At 44.4% G+C, this 15,967-nt stretch overlaps 1 protein-coding gene across 1 annotated transcript in view; it reads right to left on the bottom strand.

The window, feature by feature from the left end:
• dnah9 (dynein, axonemal, heavy chain 9) overlaps window positions 1–15,967 on the bottom strand; it is a 140,123-nt gene that overhangs the window by 115,504 nt on the left and 8,652 nt on the right. Inside the window, exons 13-25 of the mRNA XM_038974915.1 lie at window positions 10,870–10,996; window positions 10,429–10,684; window positions 6,975–7,216; window positions 5,552–5,687; window positions 5,193–5,389; window positions 4,336–4,598; window positions 4,090–4,251; window positions 3,500–3,722; window positions 3,021–3,187; window positions 2,137–2,280; window positions 1,759–1,918; window positions 1,225–1,513; window positions 326–603 (exon numbers count right to left, since the gene is read on the bottom strand). Of these exons, the coding sequence (XP_038830843.1) occupies window positions 326–603; window positions 1,225–1,513; window positions 1,759–1,918; window positions 2,137–2,280; window positions 3,021–3,187; window positions 3,500–3,722; window positions 4,090–4,251; window positions 4,336–4,598; window positions 5,193–5,389; window positions 5,552–5,687; window positions 6,975–7,216; window positions 10,429–10,684; window positions 10,870–10,996 (2,644 nt within the window). The remainder of the gene's footprint in view (window positions 1–325; window positions 604–1,224; window positions 1,514–1,758; window positions 1,919–2,136; window positions 2,281–3,020; window positions 3,188–3,499; window positions 3,723–4,089; window positions 4,252–4,335; window positions 4,599–5,192; window positions 5,390–5,551; window positions 5,688–6,974; window positions 7,217–10,428; window positions 10,685–10,869; window positions 10,997–15,967) is intronic.

Raw genomic sequence — 15,967 nt, 5'->3', positions numbered from 1 at the left:
GATTTCCCAGAGGACAATCACACAGAGACATATTAACTACAAACATCTGGCTTTAAGACTACCACTGGAACCGGAGGAATAGCATCGCCATCAAGGTAATTAAGGAAATGTATAATTCTGATTTACAAAGTAGGCTGGTGTTTAGACAACTAACGATGTATTAATTAACATGCATGAAAGTGGTACAGGCAGAGCCCTTATGAAGGATAAAAAACAAACTTGTGAAATGGGAGTGTATGTGTGCATGCATACGCAAGTGTGTGTGTGTGTGTGTGTCTTTGAGCATGTGTGTGCAAGTGTGTGTGTGTGTGTGTGTGTGTCTGACCTCGGGCAGCTGTGAGCGGATGTCCTCAGAGCCTATGAAGATGCTCTCCAGATGGGTCCAGGTACGCTGCACCTCGAACCAGATGGATATCACTCCGTCCGCCACTGATAACTTCCGTTGCCACAATGACACCTCCTCCAGGAAGTGGGCGATGTACTTGGAGGACATGAGGTTCTGCAGCTGGACCTGATTGTCCTCCAGGGTTTCAATCAGGTCCTCGTCCGAGCGCAGCAAGGGCACCTGGGTACGGTGGTGAGGCTCGTACTGGAACTGCATACCTGGAGTAATCAATCAGTCAATCAACCAAACCAATCAGTCAGTCAATCAACCAAACCAACCAGTCAGTCAATCAACCAAACCAACCAGTCAGTCAATCAACCAAACCAATCAGTCCTTCAATCAACCAAACCAATCAGTCAGTCAATCAACCAAACCAACCAGTCAGTCAATCAACCAAACCAGTCAGTCAGTCAATCAACCAAACCAATCAATCAATCAACCAAACCAATCAATCAACCAAACCAATCAGTCAGTCAGTCAACCAAACCAACCAGTCAGTCAATCAACCGAACCAATCAGTCAGTCAATCAACCAAACCAATCAGTCAGTCAATCAACCAAACCAATCAGTCAGTCAATCAACCAAACCAATCAGTCAGTCAATCAACCAAACCAATCAGTCAGTCAAGCAACCAAACCAATCAGTCAATCAACCAAACCAACCAATCTATCAGTCAATCAACCGAACCAATTAGTCAGTCAATCAACCGAACCAATCAGTCAGTCAATCAACCAAACAGTCAGTCAATCAACCGAACCAATCACAGATTAAACATGAAAAGTACAGGCGTCTGATAAAAGTCATAATTGAGCTCAGTTTAAGGGTATTCTGTACTGTACCGGTCCATGTAGAGTTGAGTTCAGAGAGCACCTTCTCCATGCCCATCTCTTTGACAGCCTTGTCCACGATGCCCCTCACCTCCTCCTCAAAGTTGTGCAGGTTGAGCTGCAGCAGGTCCGCCAGTGTTGTCTCCTGGTCCATGGTGAAGCGCACCCCGGTGGCAGCCATTAGCTGGTGCCAGTGTCTGGCCCGTATGGCAGGGTTCTGGAGCTCTGCTACGGCCCTGAGGGAGGTCAGGAGGTTCTTTACCCTGCTGTCCAGACCTGAGAACGCCTCCCACGATCGCACCTAGGGGGAAGAAAGGTTATGATACAATTCAGCATTAACCCCCAAAAACACTGGCGGGAGAGGTGAGTGTCAGGAAAAAGTAAGGGAGAGGCAAGGTGTGAGAAATGTATTTGCAAATGTACTTGTTCTTTTACAATGGGTTTTTCCTTTTTGATTGTGGCCAATGTAATATCTCACTTTCTCTCCCTCTCGTCTTCACCCCTCTGCACTTCTTTCTCCTCCACCTCCTCATCTCTCCCTCTCACCTCTTTATCCAAAGCTCGGATGTCTTTATTGAAGCGTTTACACTCCAGTTCCATGTCCTCTACGTTGATGTCTCTCCATGGTGTGGTCCTCCAGGCAGCCATAGTACTGTCTACTACAGCTATCATGTCCCACAGCTCCTTCAGCAGCCCCGCCTCGCGCCTGGGGAACCACACGATATAACAATAAGTCAGTCAGTCAGACAGTACATCAATCAAACAATTGTATTAATATAGTACTTTTCACAAAAACATTTGACACCGAGTGCTTTACAGTAACCCGGCCTGGATCTTCTAAGGGAAAACCGTAGAAGGACAAACTCTCTCGAAGGAAGAAACCTTGTGGGGAAAGAGTTTAGAAAAACTGTAGCCCTGTCTCACCTGCACTGTCGTAGTTGTCTGTAGTCAGAGACAGTCACCTCAAACAGGCCGGCAGACTCCACCAGCCCAGCCATCACAGCCTCCTTCTCCTGGATCTGTTTGTGGGATGCATTCAGCATGGCATACGGGTTCTCACTGGCAAACCTACAATATCACACGGAGGAACCACACAGCAAGGTTACTCTCTCAGCATCTGATATGGTTTCACATTGATACGAAGTTAACCTGACATTATAAATGTATTAACTACCAGGGAGAAAATAGATTTGAAAGCCCCTTGTGTAGAGGGTCTTACTGACAAACCTACATCACACCAGCCTGAGCACCAGTCTGTTACCGTTTCAGCTGACTACTTTGTCAAGTCATGTTTGGTATGGAGGTTGGCTACCCAGGCCCGACACCACACACACAGTCAATTATCCACCCGGGCATCCATGACATTAATGAGAAAATCATGTCACTACAGAGGAACGATTATGCGCATAATTCATTAAGTAATTAGACAGCATGATGGAGCGCCACTACCTGTGGGTAATTAGCATATGTAAAGATTCAATTATGCTTGCCTAATGTGTAAGCGTTGACTCGTTAACTGTTCACTGCACAATTATAGACTGATCGATGTAGAGGTGTGACAGGAGGGAACAACAACTTGTGATCTTTGCAATGGTGGCCCATAACGGAGAAGGGTGTAAGCAATGTTTTTACCTAGCCCTCTGGTTGGGGATGTGGAGCCATAACCACATTGCTTACACCTACAGTATCCAGCCCTTTTAGATCAAATAGGACACATGTCCTGGGGTAGGAGCTATGGGACTGTTTAGGACTGAGGATTGAATGAGGACACAAGGGAGAGGACAACTTTGTGTGGGAGCGCGCATCACCTGAAGGGCCCGTTCTTCCTGAAGCTCTCTCTGAAGGCGTGTTGCTCCACGTCGAATGAGGCACACTTCCTGCGTAGTCCGGCCACCTCGCTGGCCTGGAGAGGAGCCACCTGCTGTTTCACCACCACCGCCTGCTTCTTCACGTTGGTCCACTTCTCTGGAAGCTCCTAGAGGAAGGGAGAAATAGACGAGTGTAAGGCAGAGGGAAAGAGGGAGAGGGGGACGATGTGTGTTAAGTACTAGGAGGAAGGAGGGACAGAGACATTAGTAACTTTTCTGATAGCTCCTGGACAGAGAGGAAGGAGGAAGAGAGGGATGAGTATCGAGAGGAGGATGAGTACCACCAGAAGGAGCAAAGAGGGAGTGGGACAAAACAGAGAGATGAGTGCCAAAAGGAATGACAGAAGGGGACAGAGGAATGAGAGGAGGAGGGAGGAGAGAGGTAGGAGTTTGATCGATTGACTTTGGACAAGGGTCACCTCTAGCTGTTTGTAGACCACGTCAGGCAGCTCCTGTTCATATGTCTTGAGCAGGGTAATGGTGTGTTGGAGCGGCTCAAACATGGCGTCCGTCCCACCCTGCCTCTCCTTCACGGCCAGCAGGTGACCCATGACCCCCACCAGGCCACCATAGTCGCCCTGCTCCACCCTGTGACCCAGCCCCTGCTCTGCTAGACTGATAAACTCCTCCAGGTCTAACAGGCTGGGGTGGGGGGGGGGGGGAGAGAGAGAGAGAGAGAGAGAGAGAGAGAGAGAGAGAGAGAGAGAGAGAGAGAGAGAGAGAGAGAGAGAGAGAGAGAGAGAGAGAGAGAGGAAGAGAGGAGAGGAGAGGAGAGGAGAGGAGAGGAGAGGAGAGGAGAGGAGAGGAGAGGAGAGGAGAGGAGAGGAGAGGAGAGGAGAGGAGAGGAGAGGAGAGGAGAGAGAGAGAGAGAAAATGTTAAAATGTTTAAATACAAGAAAGACAACATGAAGTAGAAGGATACTTTGACAGAGTGGTTTTTCTCCCCGGAATCTTCTGGTATCTGCCTAACAACCTGTGTGGGATATTGGTAGAGTTAGAGTCTGCCTACCTGTTTGTGACGTGGTCTATGAGGTGTTGTTTGAACATGAGACTCCACTTCCTGACGATGTTGAGAAGGGCGCTCTTAAAGGCCCGTCCGTCGACCCTCATCCACCCCTGGAACACACACACTGGCTCCAGACCCTGCACCTCCTCATAGATACGCTCGTATCTGGGGATACACACACACAGAGTCATCATTACATTCACAATTGCACACACACACTCAAAAACACACACTATTTATCTCCCTTACCCATCCACCTGCTCTCTAAACTGCTCCAGTGTAGGTGGGTTCTCTGGGACTCCATCCTCTGCATGAGCCTCTATCTCCTGACTGGTCAGCACGTGGCCGTACAGCAGGAACTGGCGCATAAACTCCTTCCTGTCGTCAACGTACAGGTATGCATAGCGCTCCAACGAGTTACGGAACTCACAACATGTCGCCATGACGCCCTGCACACGTTCCATCAGCAGCTGGCGCATGTCCGCCAAATCAGCCATGTCTTCCATAACAGCCTGATAGTCGGCAGATTAGAATTATTTTATAGATGATAGATTATAGATACAATACACATTCTAGATTATGGGTTAAAGGGATACTGGGAGATTCTGGCAATTAAGCGTCAGATGAACTCGTGCATACCATTTTTATGTCTCTGTGTGCCTGTAGACTAACAGAAATTGCGCTAACGCTAGTAAGCATTGGCTTGCGAAGCTACCGCTAACTTCCTTGATATTGCAGGCAGAGACATAAACATGGTAAAGAAATGCCAGAATCTCACAGTATTCCTTTTAGGGTGGATTATTGATCTCCATCTGAATATTGGACAAACTTGACATATAATAACAATACGGTATATTTCATGAGACCAACTTGTGTCTGAGCAGCATGAATATAAACAGCATGAATATAAACAGCATGAATATAAACAGCATGAATAAACTGTTTGGCATAGATGTAAGGTTGCAAAATGTAGGTAACTTCCCCAAAATTCCCAGGTTTTCCAGAATCATCCTGATTCCGGGAACCTTCCAACTGGGATTTCTGGAAATCCGGGGAATTTGGGGGAAAGTTATCTGAATTGTGCAACCATGGTAGTGTTGTAGTACCTGGTAGTGTGGGACGCTGCTGTGCGCGGCCAGGCGTGGCACCAGAGAAGAGGTCCTGTAGATGTCATTGACCAGGCTCTCCACCAGGTCATAGAAGCCATCGGCAGCTCCGTACTCCAGCGAAGGGTTAAACACCATGTCAGGGACCCTCAGGTCCAGCTGGGCCTCAAACAGAGGGGCCACACCACCACGCTGGTCTGAGGGAGGGAAGAAGGGGTGTTTCACAAAAATGTGTGAATCTCGTACAAAGTGCACGTCTTACATTCAGGAGGGCTCGCCAGACTGTTAGTCAAACCTGGGCTGAGGTGAATACACAAACAAATGTACTGATCATTCAAGCGGAACGGATCATTGCTCACCAGTGTTGTCGAGGAAGAACTTGAGGGAGCATTCGATGCTGTTGAAGAAGCCGTCTATGACCATGTCGTCTATGTACTCCACATAGGCTCTCCACTCCTCAGAACCTGGGTCTGCTCTGAACAACCCCAGGTTACTCTGTCACAGAACGAAGACACTCACACTCAAAATCAAAGAGTAACATGTACACAGAACACGCACCTATTATTTGTATAAAGAAATTAATAATGCACACCTTTTAACCTTTTACATTCGTGGGGATTGGCCTATATGGATAGGGTTAAATTGAAATGTGTCTTACATAAGACATATGTAAAGCATATGCATAATCATAGTACCAATTGAAAGGGAATATAGTGGAGTTTATGGGAATATCATTAGATCAAAGTTGAGGAAAAAACATTTCACCGGACTCAAGACTGAATCCAAACATTACACTTGATTTCCTGTGCATTTTACATTTACTGTACTTTTCACAGTATTTGTTGATAACAACATCTGAAAATACTCTGGATACATTCAGTAACACGATGAGAATATTTCTGGAAGATGTGGGGTAGGTGCAACATAAGACAAAAAAATGACACGGGTTGAGTGAGAGGACTGACTGGTGTCTCCAAGTGGACACACACCTCTCCAAAGTGTGCACAGTTTCTAAGCAATTTCAATGCACTTCTATGGGTCAAAAAATTGCCTTCAACTATAAGGTGCTTTTTTGATCTCTCCTAGCTGTGCCGATGAGGAACTACGACAAGCACACTTGTAGTTGTTTTGTTTGGAACACGACTCTGCATCCCTGTTGTTGTTTACGCAGAAACGGACCATTATGTATCACTATCTGGGTCAGGTGGGCATCATCTGAAAGCCTGCTCTATTGCCAATATGACTGGTTAAGTTATACCACACGATCTTACAGTGTTCGGCTTTCACAAGGCAATTCAGAGAAACAGATCGTCATTTTGGTGAGCATAGAAAGGTGTGATGAGTGCACACATGTGCGTGTTCCGCTGTGAATTGTCTTCACAATAGACAAACATCATCTCATTCTGTTCAGAACAACCCAGGGTATGACCCCATGTCATCTTGTAACTGTACATCAAACATAATGACCATAAAAGTTGACACTGCATATGACATGTTGTATGATATGGAAATGTGAAGTGCACATTTGGACTCGCGCGTGTTTGGCTTGCGTGTATGACATCAAAGCAGTATTTATTATAATCCACAACGTCTCATCTTTCAACATAAACTGAGTCCTCTTAATTCACAGCATTTCCCTCACTCAGACAACAAAACATTTGCAAAAGTTGCCAAATTCGCAACTTTTGCAATGATGACTAACACATAACTCCTAATATGATTAATAAAGTTCCCTGCAAAGCCAGAAGTGTTTATGACCTTCATGTTATTTGGCATAGTCACCTTCAGCAGGAAGTGTATCTTCTCTCCGGAAGAGCGTATTTGGGCGTAACACCTCTCTAGCCTGTCAGCCCTGTCGTCCAGGCTGAGCAGGGTGTCTCTCTTGCCCTCCCTTCGGTCATAGAGGGGGCTGGCCAAGGCCCTCATACAGCCCTGGATCTCCTCCACGTGGTCCTTGGTCCTCTGGAGCCTCCTCTCCAGATCACACACACACTCACGCACCTCCTGGATGTACTCCCAGATACCTGCTCACAAACAGGGGAAGGAAATGGACACACACGTTAAAAGGGCCGTTACAGTTTCAAATCTATGTTTGTCAGAAGGTTTTCAGACCTTGAAAGTAAAGCGAAGATGAAACCATGTCCCACAACTTCAGTTGTGTAGATCCAGCTACTCGCCTCAATCCCTGAAAAAACGTCTGACAAATGTTAAAGTGCAATGTCCCTCTAAGGAAAGGTGGTCAAGGTTGTTCCACTGTTTTCACTGATCTATTCTTAAGCAGGGCACTGAGGCGTCCGGTGCTGCCAACCCAACTCCTAGTCTGTTTACCAGTCTGTTTAGCTATCATTCCACGCCTGCCATGCTAAACAATCTTGACCATATGAAATGGAGTACATGGAGTGGAAAGTTAGCTGAACAGACTGGTACCCAGGCTATCCAACTCCTTCATCTTCTACTAAAACCTACAAGTGAAATGATAGGGAACTGGCTCCACATACATCTACAAAGCAGGCTCTATATAACACCTTGTCCTCTTTTATTATTCTCCATAACTATCCTAAGTGCATCCAGCACAGTAAGAAGCACCAGAAGTAACATATTGTTTTTGTCTCCATCTGGACACACACCTCTCCAAAGTGTGAACAGTTCCTAAGTCATTTCAATGCACTTTAACGAGACAAAAAAATTGCCTTCAACTATAAGGTGCTTTTTTGATCTCTCCTAGCTGTGCCGATGAGGAACTACGACAAGCACACTTGTAGTTGTTTTGTTTGGAACACGACTCTGCATCCCTGTTGTTGTTTACGCAGAAACGGACCATTATGTATCACTATCTGGGTCAGGTGGGCATCATCTGAAAGCCTGTTCTATTGCCAATATGACTGGTTAAGTTATAAAATACGATCTGGTTGGCATGTTCCGTAAGAAATGTGTATATATATATATATACAAACACTACTTTGCTATTTTGAAAAGAAAAACACATTTTTTGTCCATTAAAATAACATCAAATTGATCAGAAATACAGTGTAGACATTGTTAATGTTGTAAATGACTATTACAGCTGGAAACGGCAGATTTTTTATGGAATATCTACATAGGCATACTGTTACGAATCCCACCGAAGAAGGTGCCTCTTCCCGTTCGGGCGGCGCTCGGCGGTCGTCGTCTCCGGCCTACTAGCTGCCACCGATCCCCTTTTCTGTTTCATTTAGTTTTGTCTGATTTGTTGCACCTGTTTTGTGTTTAGGTTTATTGTGGGCTATTTAAACCCAGTTGGCCCGACGACTTTTGTGCGGGCTTGTTTTTCTGTTTGTGGTGTCGTATTTTCTTGTGGTGTCTGTTCCGAGTGGATTTTGTCCTGTTTGTTTTGGACTGTTACTTGACGCGCCCTTGTATGTGTGGCGTAGCCGTCTCGCTGTATTCTTTTGGAATATTAAATCCACTTGCTTCTCACTACCCTGCTCTCTGCGCCTGACTCCTTCATTGTGACACATACAGAGGCCCATTATCAGCAACCATCGCTCCTGTCACGCCCTGACCTTAGAGAGCCTTTTTATTTCTCTATTTGGTTAGGGCAGGGTGTGTTTGATTCCCAATCGGAGGCAGCTGTCTATCGTTGTCTCTGATTGGGAATCAGATATAAGTTGTTAGTTTCCGTTTGGGTTTTGTGGGATCTTGTCTTTGTTTGTTGCATGTTTTGCACTACGAAGCTTTATGTTCGTTGTATTGTTTATTGTTTTTGGTGGAACATTAATAAAGAAAATGTACGCCTACCACGCTGCACCTTGGTCCGGTCATTCTACCAACGAGAGCCGTAACAGCTCCTGTGTTCCAATGGCACATTGTGTTAGCTAATCCAAGTTTATCATTTTAAAAGGCTAATTGATCATTAGAGAACCCTTTTGCAATTATGTTAGCACAGCTGAAAACTGTTGTTCTGATTAAAGAAGCAATAAAACTGGCCTTCTTTAGACTAGTTGAGTATCTGGAGCATCAGCATTTGTGAGTTCGATTATAGGCTCAAAATGGCCAGAAACCAATAACTTTCTTCTGAAACTCGTCAGTCTATTCTTGTTCTGAGAAATGAAGGCTATTCCATGCGAGAAATTGCCAAGAAACTGAAGATCGCACAATGCTGTGTACTACTCCCTTCACAGAACAGCGCAAATTGGCTCTAACCAGAATAGAAAGAGGAGTGGGAGGCCCCGGTGCACAACTGAGCAAGAGGACAAGTACATTAGAGTGTATAGTTTGAGAAACAGACGCCTCACAAGTCCTCAATTGGCAGCTTTATTAAATAGTACCCGCAAAACACCAGTCTCAACGTCAACAGTGAAGAGGCAACTCTGGGATGCTGGCCTTCTAGGCAGAGTTCCTCTGTCCAGTGTCTGTGTTCTTTTGCCCATCTTAATCTTTTCTTTTTATTGGCCAGTCTGAGATATGGCTTTTTCTTTGCAATTCTGCCTAGAAGGCCAGCATCTCGGAGTCGCCTCTTCACTGTTGACGTTGAGACTGTAGTCATAATGTATGTACTGTAAATACGTATATATTTTTTTAATACATTTTAGTCATTTAGCAGAAGCTCTTATCCAGACCGAGTTATGAGTGTTGGTAGTGAGTGGATACATATTTTTTCTTCTTTTTTGTACTGGTCTCCTGTGGGAATCGTCCAACTTCCCTGCTGTTGCAAGTGCCATGCTCTACCAACTGAGCCACACAGGCTTCTCTACCCTGTCCTTCAGGAAGCTGTGGGTCCTACAGTAGGCACCACCACAACCCTCCCGAACATTGAAGCACTGTGGCTTAGTCATCTGTTCCAAACACATCTTCTCTCCTGGGGTCTCATGTCATGACATCGCAGTCAGTCCTGTCCCGGAACTGACAAGGATGAGGGAACATCATGAAAAAGGCATGTGAGGAGAATATATGACTTAGTAGAACAGTAGAGTACTGTAGCCAAGTAGAACAGTAGAGTACAGTAGAACAGTAGAGTACTGTAGCCAAGTAGAACAGTAGAGTACAGTAGAACAGTAGAGTACTGTAGCCAAGTAGAACAGTAGAGTACAGTAGAACAGTAGAGTACTGTAGCCAAGTAGAACAGTAGAATACAGTAGAACAGTAGAGTACTGTAGCCAAGCACACGTGAGAAGGAAATTGTGGACAGTTTTTGCCCAAGTTAAAACATTAGGGCACCCGTAATGCCCCACTTCCCCCTGTAGTTTTGACCTCTGACCTTGGCTGTTCCAGTTGATGTCCTCCTCTGCCTCTCTGAGACGCGTGTCGATGTCTCTGAGCTGACCCTGGACCAGTGGGTGCTCCACCTCCAGAACCGTGCTCACCACCTTGTTGTATCTCCTCACAGTGAGCTCCAGGTTGGCTATGTACTGCCACAGCTGACCCCTGCTAGTGTACACCTGCTCTGCAGTGTCCGGGATGGACTCTGTCTGCCTGGCCTTCAGGTACTTCACCTCTCTCAGGACTGAGACCAACTGGGGGGAGGGACAGGGGCGAGGTGGGGTTTCAGGGGGAGGAGGTAGGAGGAAGTGAAAGAGAGAGAGGTAAAAATAACAAGTGCTCTGTAGCAACAATGTCATTTACAGTAATGTTGAATACAAGATCATTTTCCCCTAGCAGTACCTGTGGGTTGAAACTGACGGAGTTACGTTTATAGTACCTGTGGGTTGAAATTAACAGAGATGAGGCGGGTAGCTGGGTCTCGGCTGACGAGGGGGAGGTTGAGATTGTACTGGGACTTCTCTCCCACCGTCTCAGTCCATACATCAAACAGCTGACAGGAGTAACTGGGGGAGGTAGTTGGTTAACAAAGCTAGTTAGTTTAACTCAACTCTGGACGTCGAAACCAGTTTCACTGCTTTTTTTTCATTGTTCCTCATATAAACAGGGATTGATTTAGACCTGGGACACCGGGTGAAGGCAATGAATTATCAAGTAGAACAGAAAACCAGCAGGCTCCGGACCTCGTAGGGTAAGAGTTGAATACCCCTGGTTTAGAGAATTAGTTGGTTGAGAGAGTTTCCCAACTCCGGTCCTCGACTACCCCAAACAGCATACATTTTATTGTAGCCCCGGACAAAAACACCTGATTCAACTTGTCAAGGGCTTGATGATTAGTTGGCAAGTAGAATCAGGTGTGCTTGTCCACAATAAAAATGTGTACTGTTGGGAGTACTCGAGGACCGGAGTTGGGAAACACTGGTTTAGAGAGTAAGTTAGTTGATCAATTAACAAAACAAGTAACACATTCCTATTACACCGTTACTGCTAAACAAGCTACTGCAGATTTCAATAAACTGTAATAACAGACATTTGTTTCTCTAATGAGCCACTGTATTAAAAAAAAGTTTGCTCTTCAGTAACAAACAGAAACGTGCAGCGAAAGCGACTAAACCAAAATGAGGTTTGAGAACAATACAGACATATCAAATCAAAATGGTGTTGGTCGCATACATGGATTTGAAGATGTTATCGCAGGTGCAGCGAAATGCTTGTGTTTTTAGCTCCAACAGTACAGTAATACCTAACAATGAAAATGTAAAATAAACAATACACACATTATCCAGAAAAATAAAGAAAATAGAAATATCAGAACGAGCAATGTCAGAGACCGGAATATATATATTTATAAACTGGGTGGTTCAAGCCCTGAATGCTGATTGGCTGACAGCCGTGGTATATCAGACCGTATACCATGGGTATGACAAAACATTTATTTTTACTGCTGGTAACCAGTTTAAAATAGCAATAAGGGACCTCTGGGGTTTGTGGTATATGGCCAATATAACACACCTCCTCGGGCCTTATTGCTTAAATATACAGTACCAGTCAAAAGTTTGGACACACCTACTCATTCAAGGGTTTTTCTTTATTTTTACTATTTTCTACATTGTAGAATAATAGTGAAGAAATAAAAACTATGAAATAACACATGTAGTAACCAAAAAGTGTTAAACAAATCTAAATATATTTTATATTTGAGATTCTTCAAAGTAGCCACCCTTTGCCTTGATGACAGCTTTGCACACTATTGTTATTCTCTCAACCAACTTCATGAGGTAGTCACCTGGAATGCATTTTTAAAAACAGGTGTGCCTTGTTAAAAGGTCATTTGTGGAATTTCTTTCCTTCATAACATGTTTGAGCCAATCAGTTGTGTTGTGACAAGGTAGGGGTGGTGTACAGAAGATAGCCCTATTTGGTAAAAGACCAAGTCCATATTATGGCAACAGCTCAAATAAGCAAAGACAAACAAAAGTCCATCATTACTTTAAGACATGAAGGTCAGTCAATCTGGAAAATTTCAAGAACTTTTGAAAGTTTCTTCAAGTGCATTTGCAAAAACCATCAAGCGCTATGATGAAACTGGCTCTCATGAGGACAGCCACAGGAAGGGAAGCCCCAGAGATTACTGTCACGCCCTGACCTTAGTTATCTATGTTTTCATTATTATTTTGGTTAGGTCAGGGTGTGACGAGGGTGGGTATGCTTGTTTTGTCTTCTCTAGGGTTTTTGTAGATCTAGGGGTTTTGTAAGTCTAGGTAATTGTAGGTCTATGGTGGCCTGAATTGGTTCCCAATCAGAGGCAGCTGTTTATCGTTGTCTCTGATTGGGGATCCTATTTAGGTTGCCATTTTCCCTTTTGGTTTCGTGGGTTCTTGTCTATGTGTAGTTGCCTGTTCAGCACTCTTTGTATAGTTTCACGTTTTGTTTAGTGTTCATTCTTATAATAAAGAGAATGTACGCATACCACGCTGCGCCTTGGTCTCCTCCCTACGACGGCCGTGACAGTTACCTCTGCTGCAGAGGATAAGTTCATTAGAGTTAACTGCACCTCAGAAATTGCAGCCCAAATAAATGCTTCACAGAGTTCAAGTAACAGACACATCTCAACATCAACTGTTCAGAAGAGACTGCGTGAATCAGGCCTTCATGGTCGAATTGCTGCAAAGAAACCACTACTAAAGGACACCAATAAGAAGAAGAGACTTGCTTGGGCCAAGAAACACGAGCAATGGACATTAGACCGGTGGAAATCTGCCCTTTGGTCTGATGAGTCCAAATTTGAGATTTTTGGTTCCAACGGCTGTGTCTTTGTGAGACGCAGAGTAGGTGAACGGATGATCTCTGCATGTGTGGTTCCCAGCATGAAACATGGAGGAGGAGGTGTGATGGTGTGGGGGTGCTTTGTGGTGACACTGTCTGTGATTTATTTAGAATTCAATGCACACTTAACCAGCATGGCTACCACAGCATTCTGCAGCGATATGCCATCCCATCTGGTTCGCACTTAGTGGGACTATCATTTGTTTTTCAACAGGACAATGTCTAAGGGCTAATTGACCAAGGAGAGTGATGGAATGCTGCATCAGATGACCTGGCCTCCACAATCACCTGACCTCAACCCAATTGAGATGGTTTGGGATGAGTTGCACTGCAGAGTGAAGGAAAAGCAGCCAACAAGTGCTCCACATATGTGGGAACTCCTTCAAGACATTGGAAAAGCATTCCAGGTGAAGCTGGTTGAGAGAATGCCAAGCGTGTACAAAGCTGTCATCAAGGCAAAGGGTGGCTACTTTGAAGAATCTAAAATATAAATTAGATTTTGATTTGTTTAACCCTGTTGTGGTTACTACATGATCCCATATGTGTTATTTCATAGTTTTGAAGTCTTCACTATTATTCTACAATGTAGAAAATAGTCAAAATAAAGAAAAACCCCTGAATGAGTAGGTGTGTCCAAACGTTTGACTGGTACTGCATATATATAGACATATAATGGTGTGTTTTGTATGTAAACAGTATTATAATGACCAGTGTTCAATGACTTGACTACAGTATAAAGTGAGTAAAACAGTTTGTAAACACTATTAAAGTGACCAGTGTTCTCTATATACATTGGGCAGCAGTCTCTAAGATGCAGGGTAGAGAGAACAGTGAATAAGGCTAGAGGTGACTGTTTAACAGTCTGATGGCCTGGAGGAAAAAACTGTATCTCAGTCTGTCGGTCCCGGCTTTGATGCACCTGTACTGTCTCCGCCTTGTAGATCATAGCGGGGTGAACAGGCTCGGGTGGCTGATTTCATTTATTGAATCTCTCACCTACACAGGGAGTCTAGTAAAGGAGGAGGAACATACAGTAGGGGACGACTAAACGGATTCATTCACTACAGAGAACAGACAATATGTCAGGCTCCTGGACGGCTGTACCAATCTGTAAATAGACTGTTTATGGTGAGGGCTTCAGAGCACTGAGGTCCTTATTGGATTCCTGCTGATGGTTCATCTCCCGAGTTAGGCACAGCAGACGCTGAGGCAATCAAACGCCTGGGCTAAAACTATAAATCAGTGTTTAGTGTTAGCATAATGACTGTGTGTGTGTCTGTGTGTGTACGTGTGTGTGCGTGCGTGTGTTTGTGTGAATGCCTTTAATAGCTGACTGGAATATGTAAGCAGCGCTGCTGATTACAACAGTATAACAAGGTCCCTAAAGTCTGACTGGAGTGAGCAGGATGCAGGGGACACATGTTGTTCATCGTTGTATATTAGATTGGGTGCAGGGACAACAATGGAATGGTGAAAATGAATGGAATGATGAAAATAATCATGGCCTCTAAACCTTCAAGCTGCATACTGGATCCTATTCCTACTAAACTACTGAAAGAGCTGCTTCCTGTGCTTGGCCCTCCTATGTTGAACATAATAAACGGCTCTCTATCCACCGGATGTGTACCAAACTCACTAAAAGTGGCAGTAATAAAGCCTCTCTTGAAAAAGCCAAACCTTGACCCGGAAAATATAAAAAACTATCGGCCTATATCGAATCTTCCATTCCTCTCAAAAAATTTAGAAAAAGCTGTTGCGCAGCAACTCACTGCCTTCCTGAAGACAAACAATGTATACGAAATGCTTCAGTCTGGTTTTAGACCCCATCATAGCACTGAGACTGCACTTGTGAAGGTGGTAAATGACCTTTTAATGGCGTCAGACCGAGGCTCTGCATCTGTCCTCGTGCTACTAGACCTTAGTGCTGCCTTTGACACCATCGATCACCACATACTTTTGGAGAGACTGGAAACCCAAATTGGTCTACACGGACAAGTTCTGGCCTGGTTTAGATCTTATCTGTCGGAAAGATATCAGTTTGTCTCTGTGAATGGTTTGTCCTCTGACAAATCAACTGTACATTTCGGTGTTCCTCAAGGTTCCGTTTTAGGACCACTATTGTTTTCACTATATATTTTACCTCTTGGGGATGTTATTCGAAAACATAATGTTAACTTTCACTGCTATGCGGATGACACACAGCTGTACATTTCAATGAAACATGGTGAAGCCCCAAAATTGCCCTCGCTAGAAGCCTGTGTTTCAGACATAAGGAAGTGGATGGCTGAAAACTTTCTACTTTTAAACTCGGACAAAACAGAGATGCTTGTTCTAGGTCCCAAGAAACAAAGAGATCTTCTGTTAAATCTGACAATTAATCTTGATGGTTGTAAAGTCGTCTCAAATAAAACTGTGAAGGACCTCGGCGTTACTCTTGACCCTGATCTCTCTTTTGACGAACATATCAAGACTGTTTCAAGGACAGCTTTTTTCCATCTACGTAACATTGCAAAAATCAGACATTTTCTGTCCAAAAATGATGCAGAAAAATTAATCCATGCATTTGTTACTTCTAGGCTAGACTACTGCAATGCTCTACTTTCCGGCTACCCGGATAAAGCACTAAATAAACTTCAGTTAGTGCTAAATAC

Source organism: Salvelinus namaycush, chromosome 35, assembly GCF_016432855.1.
Source record: "Salvelinus namaycush isolate Seneca chromosome 35, SaNama_1.0, whole genome shotgun sequence".
NCBI lineage: Eukaryota > Metazoa > Chordata > Actinopteri > Salmoniformes > Salmonidae > Salvelinus > Salvelinus namaycush.
The sequence above is the reverse complement of the archived record's forward strand: the minus strand, read 5'-3'. Positions and strand labels throughout refer to the sequence as shown.